At 43.8% G+C, this 14,777-nt stretch overlaps 1 protein-coding gene across 1 annotated transcript; it reads left to right on the top strand.

Annotated features, from left to right (window-relative positions):
* The first annotated feature begins 2,365 nt into the window (after nucleotides 1-2,365).
* Nucleotides 2,366-10,749, top strand: LOC142585154 (tudor and KH domain-containing protein homolog). The gene is made up of 4 exons (XM_075695688.1): nucleotides 2,366-2,771; nucleotides 3,625-3,802; nucleotides 4,663-4,921; nucleotides 7,921-10,749. Exons 1-4 carry the CDS (start codon nucleotides 2,513-2,515, stop codon nucleotides 8,590-8,592), a joined length of 1,368 nt encoding a protein of 455 aa, XP_075551803.1. The 5' UTR covers nucleotides 2,366-2,512; the 3' UTR covers nucleotides 8,593-10,749.
* Nucleotides 10,750-14,777: the final 4,028 nt, after the last annotated feature.

The raw sequence follows: 14,777 nt of genomic DNA, 5'->3' as shown, positions 1-14,777 counted from the left end.
CCGTCTTACTCATGAAGCTTCACTGGCAACTGAAGTGCAACTTAATAATATACTACATAGTTGTAGCGAAGCAAGCATTTTATTTCAGGTGAATGAAGAGTTAGGCATTCGCCATTCCACTATAATAGGTGAGAGAAAAGGTATAGATTTACGCGCTAATAATTTTATTTTTGTGGCTACCGCCTGATTTGGGTAACAGGAAAAGTTTGAAGTACGAATTATTTGCAGCCTCGCGGAGGAACAGTGGCTGGCGGTTATATAACAGCGTGTGCAGGGCTTCACTGTAGACTTCAGTTGTATCCGACTATAGCAGCGTTTTTTGAATTAGCTCTGGAAGAATTATAGAGAAATATACATTTGCGGAACAATCACAGTTCTTTTGGGTCCCTCGTTTACTGCTCTACCAAGTTAAATGCCATAACCGACTCGTATTGTTATTTGGGAAGTTGCGTAAAAATGCGTGGCCGCCAGTCCCGAATAACCGTGTAGAGCGCAGGATGCTGCGGTTGTAGACGTACTGCGCCCACCGCGGAAGGTTAGAAAAAAACCTATACATAGGCACAGCACACTGCAGAAGTGGCTACGTCAGGCGGCTCGACTGATAACTGTAGAAGCGTAATTCAAAACACACGGAATTGTTCTCCACTTCGGGTGGCGTTTTCTCTACTTCCTTTTTAAATAAAAAGATGTTGACCCATAAAGATTTTCATAAACGGTTAACTGTGTTAAAATAGCTTTTTCTTCCTGTTTGGCTGTTGCCTTGGCTCTCTCCCTTAGGAGATCGCTTAATTTCTCAACTCCTTGCGACTCTTGTTTCCAGTTGCCAGTTTTGCACGAAAAGTGGTGTACAATTAGGGAAAAACCAGACGAGGTAATGGGTGATAGTCATATTGCTTATGGGTTTAAGAGGAAGCTTTAGCTCGGGTGCTCCTATCTAAACACATGTAAAAGGAGAATTCGTTTTCTCGGCAACCACGGCACCAAATTTGATGAGGTTTGTTGCATTTAAAAGAGATACTTAAAATCTAGTGACTGCTGATTTCCAATTTCTGATTTAGATCGTCAATTTTTTATTAAAAGATTGGCAAAAAATCAGAAATTTTCAGAAAACGAAACTATCAAGTTTACAACTCTCTAAGTGAGCAAGGAAAAATAATATCGCAATTCTGTGAATTGCATCTGATGTTTCATCTAAAGGGGACAACATTTATTGTTAAACATGAATCTAAAAATGCCGTAGCATGGAAATACAGCTTTTGCTGAACCCTTGTACACAACGCAACAAATTCACGTAAGACATCAATTGACGTATCGGATTTGTTCACTTTGAATGATCTATGGGTGCTGTTTGCAGAACTGCAGTATCTGTTTTTCATGGAGAGCTATTAATTTATAAACTTCGTGTGTCTATCTTATTCGAACTTACGAATTTTTGAAAATATTTTTCAGAAAATTCAGGCCATAAATCGAAATTCCGCTTCACACAGTCCCTAGATTTTACCTTTTTCTCCGAAATGCAACAAATTTTATTAAAATCGGTCCAGGGGTTATCTCAAAAAAGCGTTTTTGTGTTTTATATGTATTTGAATAGGCCGCGTCGGTGTTTGGCCCGAGCTAAAGCTAAAGTTTGATGATGGACGCTGTTTCGCATTATTTTATTTTCCACCATATCTAACCTATATTTCGGGTATATGTTGGCGAGGATCTGCCACCGTCGCGGCGAGCCGTCACTCGTGGAAATAATGAAGCACAAGGACAAGTTAAACGCAACTGGCGTTTTCTCCAGCCGCAGCTAGTTTCTCATGCATACAGACCAGCTGACTACGAACCGAATCCCTTTCCTGGTCCCTGGATCAGTCGTTTTAAATAAAGAAGGTTGAACTAACGAAGCAACAGCAATGCGCGTGACCGTTGAATAGGTGGTGACAACTGAACGCACCTCGAGTTTATCGCGCGGGCACCGAATCTATGAGAAAACTGGCTTTCACACCCCAGGAGATGCTGATAACTACCGCCATTCAAAAGGAGTGAAAAAGGCAGCAAGACGTTGACCGCCAAACAGCTGTAAAGTCTCAACATTGATTTGGCGGCGCTTTAGGAATGTGAGTGAGGAGTGGTGGCGTGGGCGTGAAAGGGGGGGGGGGGGCTATGCCGCCGAATTTCGGGGGGGGGGGGGGCCCGGGCACCCCCGGGCCATACCCCTCCTGGGTACGTGCCTGCGTCGGGTTATGGACACCACCAGCCACCACTTATGAAACGTCCGTGCGCATCATGTGCGCAGTGAAAAAGAAACTTCGCTGCTTACAGTAGAATCCCTAAAGGCCGTCTGGCAACGTTTAAAATATTGTCGATGTCGCTTTTTCTTTTTCTGGTCCGTATGCGAAAGAGCACCGAGAAACGCCGTCGGTGCGTTGATAACCGAGCACGCGGAAAGGATCAGAAGATCATTGGGAGCAGCGATCGAAGCGTCTCGAGGATGTGCGGCTAACATTGTTTTGCCATTCTAAATAACATGGACTCTAAACTAAAGACGATAGCACTATGGGCTGGCTTAGGGGCGGGCGTGACGATGTCGTCGATCCTGCTTTACCTACTGCTGAAACCGGAGGAAGAGTACGAAGTAAAACGTCGGAAAGTGGAAACAACGAAACATTGCGTCGTAAAGGTTACTGTCCCCAAGGAGGTGGTCGGCGGGGTGATTGGACGACAAGGCGCCAACATAAAACGAATCCAGGAAAAGACAAACACGAAGATCAGCTTCGACAACCAAGGTAAAAGGATAAAACGCGCTCAGCGTGCCGGCGACGCTGCTTAGTTCAAGTGTCACTGCATGTCACTTACGTGATTTCTTCGTACATTTCTGTCTCTCATGATGTGTGTCGTTAAGCGTTTAGTTCTGACAGCGGCGCCTGACGATGGGGCACGTCTTTCCGCGACGCCGAAGACCCGGAAAGTCCGCACCGGTATTTTTGCTCAGAGCTGCACCATTATTTTCTGTCAGCTGTTTATTACCGTGAAAATTTGACAAATCGAATCGTACAATTGCCGAAGTGAGCGACGCCGAAGTTGCATTCATGTTTTATCTCAAGAGAAATAACAATACACATGCTAACCCCCGATAAATGTTTGAGAAATCATAAGACTTCACATCTGCTGATAATTACATCGAAGGAAAATTAGGCTGTTGTTGAAACTGCGCTCACCGCAAACCCGGAGCTGAGCGCCCGTGATCGGTAGGTGATTGACACACGCATGACAATAAACATGCCAGATTGTCATAAAGAAGAACCCTGATGATTGTGCAAGCGACAGTAAGCGTGTATTACACAAAGAATTTTCTTTTCCTTATTCCGGCATTGTTAACACTACAGGAGCTTGCTTGATGTCGCGATTTCTTCACGAGACGTGCTTGGAAATTTTGCCTGAGCGCTCAGAAACAACCAATCGAAAGTGCCATAGGAACTCGTTGATTTTGTAAACGCGCATATAAAAGATAAGTTGTGTAGATAAATTATTTTCTCTATTTGTGATACTCGTGTGTAATGTAGTTGAGAACTGCCCTTTGATGCTTTGGTACAAGCAGGTCTTACAATTTGATTGTTTTTTTATTTTTATTCCTCCTAGGCACTAGTGAAGAGTGCGACAGGATTGCTGTTATTCGTGGCACGCCAAGCGATGTGCAAGAGGCAGAGGAGCTGCTCAAGGCTTGCATAGTGGAGCAGTCAAATGTAATTACCGAGACCGTGTTCGTGCCTGCGAAGTCTTGTGGCCGTATTATTGGAAGGAATGGAGAAACTGTTCGGTAAGACCAGATGCCTGCATCCTACTGTCAGCACATAATGTTGCTGCCATGCCTTGGCTATCTTTTGTAGGTTTGCCAACTCTCCCAAATTTTATGAGAAAGTGTCCAGGGTCCCAACTTGATTAAGCCGAAATGTCCACCTGTCCTTAAATCAGGCCTTGCTGGACTAAGAGAGAGATAACCTTTCACAGGAGCTCCTACTTTGATGCAGCTAAAATTTATTTACTTGTTTATTCTCGTGAATAGAGTGTGCACTATCTTGAGAACTTGTCAAGAGGTGACTGGATCAAGTAGCTTGCCTTTTGAATGCAAACTAGGTGTGTCCAGTCACGCTACACTTTATTTTATTGAAGACCCTCTCTACGCTAAGTCTGACAGCATTTATTCTTCTCATTGTGCAAGTTCCATGTCTGTCATATCCCTGGGAGGTTTGCACTGAATTTATATAACTGTTCAAACTGGGAGTTGAAAAAGTTAGTCTTATCTGCCATGGCAGCTCAGTGGCAATGGCAATGGCACTGCTGCAGCTGCATTCCGATGGGCGCAGAATGCAAAAGCACTCATGCACTTAGATTTAGGTTTTACATTAAAAACCCTAGGTAGTCTAACTTAATCTGAAATCCCGCACCATCAGATTTCTCATAGCCCATTTGTTGCTTTGGGACAGCCCCATGATATAAATTTTGATTTTCGAGACTATGATAGCGTATTCTTGTTAGCACTCGGCACACCTGAGGGCATCTTGCACGTTCTGTGGGTCCCCTTCTTTCTTTTGGCTCTTTTTTTTCATTAGCGCCATTTGTCACTGCATTGTATGACAGAGCTTCTGCTTAGAGATTGTGTCCATTGCCCACTCGCAGACACATGTGCCGAGTCTCCTCAGCTAAGATCCTTGTGGACCGGGCAGGCAGCGATGACCGTGAGCGCAGCAACAACCTCAAAACAGTCAGTATCACAGGCACCCGTGAGCAGATCCGCATGGCCATCACCATGATCGACGAAAAGCTGGCCGAAGAAGAGGCCTACCAGCAGAAGATGGCACTCGCATCGGCAGGGCGGGCGGCACTCTACCGTAACCGTCCCATGGCCATCAAGGCTAGTGCAACACCGCTGTCGAAGGTAACAACAGAATTAAGCTAAAGAGACACTTGGGGGGAAGCTGAGCTAAGCTGTGTTAGTAACTTACCCTTCTGTGATACCAAAAAAGTCACTCTTGCCATGAGGGGAGGTTTGACGAGCCAGAAAAGGCGCAAAAGCAAAAGATCACTGGCATCGACACCCTGAAGTTTCTGCGCAGCCTGCTACAATGTCATCACTATTGGCAGCCTCTGCTCGTGTCTGGTGAATTTTTTATCTGCAGAATGCGTCTATTGCATTCCAATGAGGCCAAACATTGAACTCCGCAACCTTCAAGAAATTTTGCTGCGCCACCAAAGGCCAATTACAACAAAGTGCTTTGAAATCTGTGGCGTCACTCTAACGTGTTGGAGCTAGAGTTTTGGCACGATATTCAAGAAATGAAAACTTGGCTTTCATTCCCCCTTTTAAAAATCAATCTTTTACCATGAAACTAGCAAAAGATATAGATTTGAAAGAATACTTTATAAACCTAACTGATTCAGTGTTGGTCTTTAGTGTCCTACTAAGGCATCAGGACATCTGGTGCTAATCTCCATTTTGCACCACGAGCAACCATAGCAGTGCAATTGCAGTTGCGTTGGTGCTGTGTGCACAATTGTACATGGCAAGAGAGTGCATCAAAAGCAAAAGCACTGATTAAATAACCAGGGTGAAAGATAAGGCGATCCAATGGGCCTGATTTTTTGGTAGTTGCAGCCATACAAGGTGAGAGACAATGCAGCCTTGAATAAGCAATTAATTGAAGTGAAGTTAATTGTTATCTTTAATCAAAATGTAGGAGTAAATTGTAGCCGTTAAGTTTGCTAGGCATATCCATTTGGAATGATTCTGAGGGCGGCACCTGTTTCAAGACATACACCACCGCGCTTGCAGCAAAAATCCTCAGTTGTTTCAGTTACCTTTATCCGCTGTAGTAGCCTAGTGGCTATGGCGTTTGAGCTTGAGGCCATGGTTTCTGTATTGGCTATAGCAGCTGCGTCTTGATGGGGGCAAAATGCAAGAACGCTTGTGTACTTAGATTTAGGTGCAAGCTACTGAACCACAGGTAGTGAAAATTTATCCAGAGTTTGGAGGGTGTGCCTCATGAGTCATAATCAGGTCATGATTTTGACACGTGAAACCCTGAAATTCAATTAATCCCACTTGCTCTTTTTCTTCTTAAGTTTAATTTTGTGCATCGAAGCACAAAACTAACTGGAACACCAATTTATTTCATTGCACCCTTTGGGAATTGATGTCCTGAGAATCCTCATCCTCAGAATTTGTTCCGTGCTGTAAAGTAATCATTTAACAGTTGCTTAATGAAATTTTGTTAGTTATTCGAGTATGTACTATTTAGATTTCTCATACAAGTAATGCTTGCCTCTTCAGTAATCAAGCTCAAGGACTCTAATTGTGCTCTCTGCCACTGGCAATTTTTTTTAATTGTGTATAGTAAAAAACAGTTTAAGAAAACAAATAAAAAAAAGGATGGATGGAAGAAAAAGAAGGCTTGCACCAGTTGCGAGATACTTCCCCAAGCGTGGGGCAAAATACATGCATGTTTCCAGTTACTTTTGTGCTTCAGTGCATAAAAGAGCATTTTGTTAAAGTAGTATGTGTGTGACAACAGTGAATTTTTATGGTGCATTTGATGGCGCAGATCTCCCGACTTGTGTCATTCTGGAAATTCATTCTGGAAATTCATTCGAAGCGGATATGCCTTGCATGCCGACCAGCTACAATTCGTAAATTGCCATGTGTGCCATAAGGTTACTATCAAAAAGATAATTATTGAGTTTTGTTAATTAGAGGGCCCCTCACCAGGTCTGGCCACTTTGAGCTAACAAGCGCAGTGCATACAATATGCACTAACGATCATGCCTGCGAACAACTTCATCCCTACACGCCACAGAAACAGCTTAAATTTCAAACCAAACACCATTTGCCCTTCTCTCAGGCGCCGCACTTTCTGCCAGCGAATTGGCACTTATAGCGCAAGTGCGTATACGTACATGGCAGTGCTATGACATTGCTCATAGTGACACGTGACTTCTAGAATTATTCAAAGCAACATCAGTTATTTAATAAGTTGCTTCAATAGGCGAATTAAAGTTTAGAGGAATAATGACATGCAAACTGAATGTCTGGCTGTTTTTGTTTTACTTCGTATTGTAGCGAGAGAGATGTATTTCTGTTTCATCTGCTTGTTCCCACGTCTTGCAGGTGCATGTGCAGAAAACTAAACTACCTATGGCATTTCCTTCCCTGTTCCAGCACTGCGATCACGCTCTTTCATACTCTCACAACTTTCTCAGTGCTCGTGGTTGTGGTACTGACTTATATTGTTAATCAGGTGTTCTCGTGTGGAGTGCGCAAAATTGTTCTCTGCGTGGAACAAGACAAACACAACAGCTCGCGCGCGAGACCATCACTGGAAGCGTGTCGTTTACTAAAAACGCGACAGAGAAAAAATCTATGCCAGGCCCGTGACATTTTCATCACACAATCCTCCAGCTCCGGTATGGGAGAACGCCAGGAAGGAATTTCGCTTGCGGAGGTTAGATGGGGCAAGTAGAGAGAAAGTCTATGCTAGTAGTGACGTTCACCTCCTGAAATCATGGGTCCGTGGCACTTCAAATATTTCTATCTCTGCTATTATTGAACTAGTTTGAAAACGTCTTGCAGTAGAACACTCCTTAGAAGGCACATGCCTATTTCCACTCTATAACCAAAATTCGCTATGTGGCCTGGTGAGGGACCCACTAGGAATGTTTTTTGATTTCTCATGCAAGTAATGTCCACCTCTCTGAATAATATGGTTCATGGACTAGGATTATGTTATCTGCAAGAGGCAGTTTTTTTTTCATTCTGTGAAACTTCAAAATGGTCAATCGGTATGGCAATCAAGGGATTTGCAACACCACTTCCAATTTTTGCTGCCTTACACTGCAGCTGTTATGTTTCAATTTTTTCCATGCCCTCCCAACCCTTCCCAGGATGAGAAGGAGCCGGAGTACGTCCAGGACGAATTGGTTGCCACTTCAGCTGACGGCTACATCGAAGTCTACATTTCAGCAATGGAGAGTCCTAGCTCCTTCTGGGTACAGCTTGTTGGCTCACAGTCCATTAACTTGGACAAGCTAGTTGAAGACATGACGAACTACTACTCCCATGTGCCGAACCAGCAAAGCCATGCGCTCACCTCAGCTGCTGTCGGTGATATCGTCGCATCCCGTTTTGCACAGGACAGCTGCTGGTACCGTGCCCGCATTGTCACGATTGAGGAGAACGACTACTCGCAGGATGAAACCACGATCAAAGTCCATTACGTTGACTTTGGTGAGACCGGCCGGTACAAGACCAAAGAGCTCTGCACGCTTCACGATGAGTACCGGTACCTCCCACTGCAAGCCATTGAATGTTCATTAGCAGGCGTCCAGCCACGCGATGGAACCCAATGGACCGAGCAGGCCTCGGACCTGTTCGAGATGATGTCGCATGTCGCACAGTGGAAAGTGATGATGGCCAAAGTCGTGAGCAAGGCTAAGAGAGAAGATGGCTTTCCTGGATTCAAGTACTCGGTCGAGCTCGTCGACACCAATAATAAGGACGACGTGAGCGTGGCTGCAGAACTGATTTCCCAGGGACTCGCAGTGCAAGCTGTCTGAAAGCATTGCTCTCTGTTTTCTTTCGGCACCATAGATTTCGTGCATTGAGTGATCGCATCTCTTGTTGAAGTTCCAGTTTGAAGACTGACAGGGAATAGAAGGTCGAGGTTCCGTAAGCGTGCTTATAAGGTTACGATTAAAAGCACACTGAAAAGCATGCTTACTTATGTAAATAGCACGCCATGTGATGCTGCAAAAGATAAAGCATTGGTGCTTGAACCACCACCATTATTCTACACGTGATGAGCATAGTAAAAGTGTTATGTGATAAATATTGGGAAAATTAAGTTCTACAGCAGTATTTAACCCCCTCCCCCTTTTTTTTAATCATTGAAATGATGCACAGACATCCTTTAACACGAGTTTTCTTTTGTGGGTGCATCTGGGCTCGACTTCCCTACAAGCCTGTGTTGTCAGACGGGACTTCAGAAAGCGAGATGATTGCGACATTGTTTTCGTTGATTTGGTCAGGGTGTAAGAGTTTCAGGACACTGTTTTCGAGTTGGCTGCAACCAGCGATCTTATTTGCCTTGTAAACAGACTTTGGTAGCAACCAGCTTGATGTTCAATAAACACGCACAATGGAAAGCAATACGTACATAGTTCTTCGGCAGTAGCCCAGGAGGATGTGTGTCATTGTAGGTGAACGTAAACACCACGGGCAGGGTTCTTTTGGTTGACCAAGCATTTCATTTTTAGCCGACACTACACACATGTGGTACAGTTTCGTTTGGCTCCTTTTTAATTCTTCATGTATACATTTCGCAGAAGAGTAAATTCACTGTGAATATTGCCACTGCCATCTGTTCCATTTCAACTTATGCAAGCAAAAGCTTCTGAACTAGCCGACGGTCATGAGCATACAAGTCTGTTACGTGCATTTTCACTCAGTATGACAGCAGTTGAGACAGTGAAGCGCAATGGAGAACTTGTGATCCATACTGTACATTTGTTAGACCATATTTTTTATGAGGTGAGGAAGATGCTTCAGTTCTTGAGTGATGCATGAAAGGCATGGAAAGTGCATGTCTCCGGCTTTAAGCTTGTATACACATTTCAAGACCAGGTTCCGTGAACCCTTTTTTTCCTCGAGACACCTGCAGTAGATTCTCACTTTGGTGCTCGTTCTCACCATATATCAGACCACATTAATAAAACTTCAACTGTCTGAAGTTTAGTAGCCGTTGTCATGAAGCTTGCACAGACACCACTTGAATATAAAGAGCATTCGCCTGCCAGCGATAGATTATGTTGCTGAGATGTCACCATTAAGGTAATGTGTTTCCGAAGCTGCTAGACTGTCAGTACTCGCATACAAGTTGAAGTTCTACGGCTCAATTCTTAGTGTGTGTGGTTTTCTTTTTGTTTGTTTGCATTGTGCCTTTTGGAGCACATGTTCTCCTGTACGATCCAAATGTTCTGCACATCTGTATGCTGCACACAATAATATGGCTTGATATGAAAGTTTCCCCATACTAGTGGACAACTTTAACTAAGGAAATATAACTGTTGTGAACTAGTTCGTTCCCCTTAGTTATTTTGCTTGATATTAAATGTACATTGGCACAAGAAGGAGCTAAGACGCAAAAGTACTTGCATACATGTCACTGTGTTTAGCCTTTCTTGCACTAGACGGTGGAAAGGTGCGTGAAAATTTTGGTGCTCAATTGTTCTTATTTTAAGTCTTCGCTCTGCACCACAAATCAGTCGACTGGATGGGCTAAATGCTGCACTCAAACAGTCTTGTACTTGACGTGATGCAACCATTGCGAGTTCTTCATAAAGGTTTAAAAGGGAGTATTTCTCCTGCGCTTTGACAAGGACCTTGGGCTATTCCTAGTAATTCAAAAACCACCTTGTACAATGTCCAATCTATCAGCAACATGCTCATTGTGTTTGTACTTTCAGAAGAGGAGCAGCTTTTCTTTCCGTGTTTAGTCAGGAAAAAATAAAGCGTTCCTGCCTTAATTTTTTTCTGGCGAGTTGCTTTGTTATGTCCCTACATTTATGACGTTCTACCTGCCAAGTGTGTGCAGATTCAGGGCTTTCATGTGAATTCTCCACACTTCTGTGTGAAGTGTTGAGCAGTTATGTCTATGCTTGTTATGTATGTGGTGTATTCTATTTAAATGACATTAAAGGAGGTCTCTTACTCAAGACGCTGCAGAACTGTCACTACGACCCACCCGCTTCTGAATGCGAGGTCACAGGTTTGATTCCTGTCCACACAGACTGCATTTTGTTGGGGTGAACGCAAAAAAAAACACTTGTGTACTTAGATTTGGGTGCACGTTGAAGAGCACCTAGGTTATCAAAATCAATCTGGAGCCCTTCACTACGGCGTCCTTCTTAAATCATGACGCCTTGAAAAAGACAAGTCCACTTGTCGAACCATTGGCTCCCGCTTTCACCTGGTTCTCGTTTTGCTCATAACTCATTGTGTAGTTTTGGGACATTAAAGCCTGTAATTTAATTTGAACTGACAATGTTCGGTCAAATTCCGTTAATTTGACTCTGACGGCACTGACAAAATTGATCGAATTATCCAGCAGGTAAATTTAAACTAGAAGCCGAAGAAAAGCCAAAACAGACTGCTGATTCATTGTACTTTCCCAATCCTAACGTGCCCCCAAATCAAACGCACGTCTGTTTACTATGTACCCGAAGTACAGGGTGACCGAAAAGTACTGTAACGTGCGTTGAATTTCATGTTATTTATTATTGTTTGCATTTTTGAGCATCAACACTGATTTTATCATGTCACTTGTGTTTTTCTAAAATAGAACTTTTTACTGCCATTGGTGCAATATTTTCCAGGAAAAATGGTCTCTGAAGAAGTGCGGTACTTCATTGTTGCTAACCACAAGCTCGGGATGCCTATTTAAAAAATTGCAAAGATGCTTAAATTGCACCGAGTCCAAGAGCATTGTGTCGTCAAACGATTCCAGGAGACAGGAGGTGTCGAGTACCAGCCGCGAAGCGGAAGGCCTCGAACTGCAAGAACCAGGGAACTGAAATTGGCTTTCGGCAAGAAAGTCAAGCGAAATCCCCTGAGGAGCATGTGAAAACTTGCCCACGAACATGGAGTTAGCAACTCCACCATGCAATTACTTGTAAAAGAAGATCTGGGACTCCAGGTGCGCAAACCAGCAATAGGCCAGCTGCTTACGGACCACATGAAGGCCTCCAGATTGGAAAAGTGCCGCAGAATGAAGCAGCTGAGCCGTGGTGAAGCCCTCGAATGAGTTCTCTTCACAGATGAGAAGATTTTCACTGTTAAACCAGCCTGGAATTCACCAAACCATCGAGAATTGCTGCCAGTCGGGTCTCCTCAAAATGTTAGAGTGGAGAAAACCCATTTCCCCAAGAGCGTCATGGTTTGGGGTGGGATTTCAGGCCTTGGGAAAACCAATCTTGTTTTTGTCCCAAACGGAGTCAAAATCGATGCTGAGACTTACTGTGAGCTCATCCTGGAGGGTGCCGTCGTACCCTAGGCTGAAGAAAATGCAAAGAACATTGACTGGCGGCTGCAGCAAGACTGGGCACCTGCCCACAGAGCGAAGAAAACAATCCAGTGGTGTGAGGCGAATCTCCCTGGCTTCTGGGGTAAGGATGTTTGGCTGTCCAATTCCCCTGATCTCATTCCTTTGGATTCTGCTGTTAGGGGTATCCTGGAGCAAAAAGTGTGTCCTTTCAAGCAGAAATCCATCGAATCCCTGAAATGTGCTCTGCAGAAGGCCTGGAACGAAATCGCTGCAGAAGGCATTGAGGCTATTTTGAAAAATTTCCGAAAGCATCTGAAGGCCTGTATAAAAGCAGAAGGTGGACATGTTGAGAATCAAATGTGAACTGTTCTGCAGAATTCAGTGTGCTTACGAATAAAAAAAAGTGCGCCTCAATCGGTTTGTTTGTTAAAAAATTGTCTTCTCGTGTTACAGTATTTTTCGGCCACCCTGTAGAACGCTAACATAGAACTGACATTCAAGTTCCTAAACAAAGTATAAATCTAATGTGCATCCTATTCTTTAGCAAGAAAAATGGGCAAGTGTCTAATGGTGGCCAGTTTCGTAATGTCAGCTGCACTGCAGTACAGCCATGTTGTGCTGTAAAGCATATGGACGCTGCAAGCTTGGTTTTGGTTTTATATTTGATTGCACAGTGCAGGCGATTTGCGGCCCTGTCTTTTTGGAAAAGGAAAGGTGTGTATTAAGATTGGGTAAATACCATAATTAGACATCGAGAGCTGCCACTTATGCTTAAAAAATTTTCTAGAGCAGGCCGAAAATAGCTGTTTTCAGTGGAAAATGACGTGTTCAATGCATTCACTATCCCTTAAGCTCCCCCAAGACATGCTGCCACTAAAGCGGTCATTATTAGGGTAAACGTAGGGGTCACACTTGTGTATGCCGAGTGGTCAAGTTTGAATTATCTAGCGAGGGCCAATTTTATGATCATAGCAATGAAAGTTCAGGCTCACAGAAATGCATGAGTTACGGCCAGGACCTTCAATTGGAATAAGATTAACCGGAGTCAAATTAATGGAAGTCTACTGTACATTGATCGTTCAAGGTTTGTATGAGAAGCCCACAATGAATGGGGTACTAGAGTTGTACTATGTGTTCCGTGCTATAGTCCACACATGTAACATGGAGGTTGGCTTTAAAAAATGTTTAATATGAAGCACAACTGCATCTTCCACTTTTCACAATGCTAAATCACATTGCGAAATCGGCTGCGTACATTTAAAAAATTGTGGTTTACCTGAGAGCAGCACGGTTACAAAAGAAACCCACACAGGGAAAGCTTCGCAGCTGAAAAAAAATTTGTCCTGGTTTGCAGAAACAATTTGCCTGGTAAAAATGCTCCGTAGGCTTGACTGCATTGTGTAACTGAGCTCGTGTGAAGCACGCAGTTACCTGCCTTGTGGCGACCGGTTTGTCATACAGGTATCGTTTCTTAAAGATCTCTCGCCACTCTTGCACTCACTATCTCTAAGGTTTGGCTGTGCAGGTGTCATACACGCTCTTTGAACATTTATGAATGGGTGCTGCCTACAAGTTACACACCAGTTAATTGAGCTCCCGGCTAAATGTACGGTCAACACTGAATGTCTGGCCAATGCGGCAGCAAGTGTTATTTGTTGCATTAGAGCAGGAACACGGGACAAGAAAGCTTGACATGCAACTCACTTTCTTATGAAAGCCAGCGGAAAGGAGGTGGACCGGTGCAACATTCCCAGCTGCAGTGGTATCACACAGGTAATGCAAAGCAAAGGCAATGTACTATTCCACTCGGTACGAGCTATATCGCATGACTGCTTTGCCATGCGCTCGTGCGTTATGCAGTCGCCTGTACAGCGAAATAGCCTGTATATCGAACAAATTGTTCATGTCCCGGCCAATTTAATTATTTCTTATATTTACTATGGGCGCCTCTACAAGGAAGGCCATTGCAAATTCACCTGTACAACGAAGGAATTTAGGTGATCCTGATTGCCAATTTGTTTCTTCATAATGGATGCCATGTAGCGATCACGCCGCAGGTAGACGTTGCCTAGGCATCCTGCATTAGCACTAGTGGAAGTGCTAGCTACGCACGTTACCAACATGCCGATATCAGAAGTAGCCCTGCTGCACTGCTCCAGGAATCGCTCAACTTAAACGATACTTCTTGTAAATCATTTACAGATACGACGACTGACGAGTATGTTACAATTCATGATCCTGGTTACGCAATCATAACTGAGGACTGACGACATCTTCAAAGCCATCTAGCATGAAAGGGCATGGTTGTCAACAAAGAGTGACGAAGTTTCTGTAATTAAGCCAAGAATTTCTACGGCAAGGGATGTGATAGCGGCATTCCACAATCTGTAGCTTTAATTTGTGCAGCTCCTGCATTTTGCCATGGGGCATGTTATGAAACTCAGTGCAGTGAGGTTGACTGAAGTGTTAAACATTTTGTCAGAAAAATTGCGCAAAGAAAAATTAGCTATGTATCTCCTAAGTCTCTCTTGAATTCATCTTAAATAGAGGTTTTCTTGAGCGTGCTTAACCTGCGCTATTCCGAGTGGTACGGCATGCAACCTTTCCAGCGAAGTGACTGCTATAATGAAGAACATGGAGCTGCCGAGCACTTCATTATAAAGGTATTTGATTGTTGTTCATACTTTGCGTGAGAGTACA

The sequence above is a fragment of the Dermacentor variabilis genome, chromosome 6, assembly GCF_050947875.1.
Source record: "Dermacentor variabilis isolate Ectoservices chromosome 6, ASM5094787v1, whole genome shotgun sequence".
Classification (NCBI taxonomy): domain Eukaryota; kingdom Metazoa; phylum Arthropoda; class Arachnida; order Ixodida; family Ixodidae; genus Dermacentor; species Dermacentor variabilis.
This window is presented reverse-complemented; position numbering and strand designations above follow the sequence as displayed.

Bases quoted from the DNA above. Each gene is read 5' to 3' on its own strand.
- LOC142585154 (XM_075695688.1), top strand. From the start codon at position 2,513: ATGGACTCTAAACTAAAGACGATAGCACTATGGGCTGGCTTAGGGGCG. The intron at 3,803-4,662 runs GTAAGACCAGAT...GCCCACTCGCAG, and splicing joins AGGAATGGAGAAACTGTTCG to ACACATGTGCCGAGTCTCCT. The intron at 4,922-7,920 runs GTAACAACAGAA...AACCCTTCCCAG, and splicing joins GTGCAACACCGCTGTCGAAG to GATGAGAAGGAGCCGGAGTA.